Source organism: Lactuca sativa, chromosome 1 (genome assembly GCF_002870075.4).
Source record: "Lactuca sativa cultivar Salinas chromosome 1, Lsat_Salinas_v11, whole genome shotgun sequence".
In the NCBI taxonomy this organism is placed as follows: Eukaryota; Viridiplantae; Streptophyta; class Magnoliopsida; order Asterales; family Asteraceae; genus Lactuca; species Lactuca sativa.
The window spans coordinates 71,579,579-71,581,354 of NC_056623.2; the positions used below are offsets into that span (position 1 = coordinate 71,579,579).

The following is a 1,776-nucleotide window of genomic DNA, read 5'->3' on the forward strand; positions in this document are numbered from 1 at the left end:
GAAAAGCAAAAGAAGGCGTTTAGATTTTAGATAGGCCACTGAAGCTCATATGATTCTCTTGTGGGTCCCAGCTTTTATTATCCAACCGTTTACAAGCAACAAAACGACTAAAATTCAAGTTTCAGATTCATGGTTTTTCTTTACTTTATTTACAATCAAACTGAAAAGTAAATTAAAATTCTCATCAAAAATCATATCCAGAATCCAAAAATCAGAAACAAGAATGTAAACTCATGAACATAATTAATCAGTGTATATATATATATATATCCCAAAATTTCTTGAAAACCTTGCATGAATGTGAAATAAGACTAAGAATTTAAAAGAAAACATATTAAAGATTCATCACCTTCTTCACTACCAATCGAAATCACACTTGGTTCTCTCAAAATTCGTAGATAAAACCTTACCTTTAGAACTCAATGGAACCTTCAAATCACATTCGAATTTGGGTGTAAATTTCGGGGTTTTCGCAAACCAAACTTTAAATCTGATCTTCAATCTCAGCTTCAAATCGATGTAGTAAACATCATCAGCTTTCTCTGAATCGTATTTCGATTTATCACTACTGTCGAGAACCACCAGTTGTTCCCCTTTAAACGCCACACTGACATTATTCTCCTTCTTATGCCCTAAATAAAACCCTTGAACCTCCGCCGACGAAAATCTCTGGCCATGGTACATCGCGTTGGCCTCGATTTTATCGTAGTAAATCCCTAAACGGCGGTTAGGGTTTCTGAACGTCATATTGACGGCGAGATTGTAGTAGAGCGTGTTGTTCGTCGGGGATAGCGTGAATCGGGTGAGGGTGGCGTCGGCGACATGGAATTTAGGCACGTTGGGGCGGAAAATAAACCAGAAGATTACCCCAACGACGGCGAGGAAGATTGCGACGGTGATTAGAATCTGACAGATGAGATTGAAGATGCAGCTACAGATACAGCTGCAACAGCAGGTTAAAGGGTTGCAACTAGGTCCGCCGCCTCCGCCGCGGCCAGGGCGGTAGTAGGATTTGGTTTTTGGTTGGATGGGAGGGCCATAGAAGGCGCCGTTGAGGTGGGGTTGTTCCGGCGTCGGTGGCATTATCGGAATCGGAGAAGTTTTGCAGAGAGAATTTGATGGGATGTGGAGATTGGAGTTTAGGGAAGTGGGGGGTTTTGATGGGAGAGTGGAGAGGTGAGCGGTTTATGTAAAAACACTACCGAGAATAACGTAACGGGTGACTATTGATGCTTCTTTGTAACTTTCTTTCATATATGCATTTACACTTGTACATTATGCATGTCTCCTTGTACATTTATGGCATATATGTATATTATGCTTGTATTGTTGTACATCGCGACTCTTAGTTTATATAATACTATGTTATATTGTTTAAAATACTATGTTGTTTGAAATCTTTAGTTCCGAGGTTTATGTAGTAACATCGTTATCATATAAGACTAAATAAATTTTAGGTTTCTTAGTCAAAAGATATGGTTTATAATAAGGACTTTAAAATGGTTGTCCAACTTAGCGATCCGTTTTATACTATTATAATATTTGTTTAAAAATTTGTAGCTAACAGAATTATTAAGTTACAATATCTGTACATTTAAATCTATATTTATATCAATGAAAACTACATGATAAAAATGATTTTGTACATATTACTTTTTAAATATTTTCAAATTTTACTCAATATAATATATTATAAAAATATTATTACAAATTTTAGAATTTAATATATGGTAATGACTTGAAAGAGTAACAAACTTTAAATTTTGTTTATATTTT

At 35.6% G+C, this 1,776-nt stretch overlaps 1 protein-coding gene across 1 annotated transcript; it reads right to left on the bottom strand.

Annotated features, from left to right (window-relative positions):
• Window positions 1–211: 211 nt before the first annotated feature.
• LOC111916644 (NDR1/HIN1-like protein 3) lies at window positions 212–1,231 on the bottom strand. Its single transcript, XM_023912313.3, has one exon. The coding sequence runs from the start codon at window positions 1,081–1,083 to the stop codon at window positions 358–360; it is 726 nt and encodes a 241-aa protein (XP_023768081.1). The 5' UTR covers window positions 1,084–1,231; the 3' UTR covers window positions 212–357.
• Window positions 1,232–1,776: the final 545 nt, after the last annotated feature.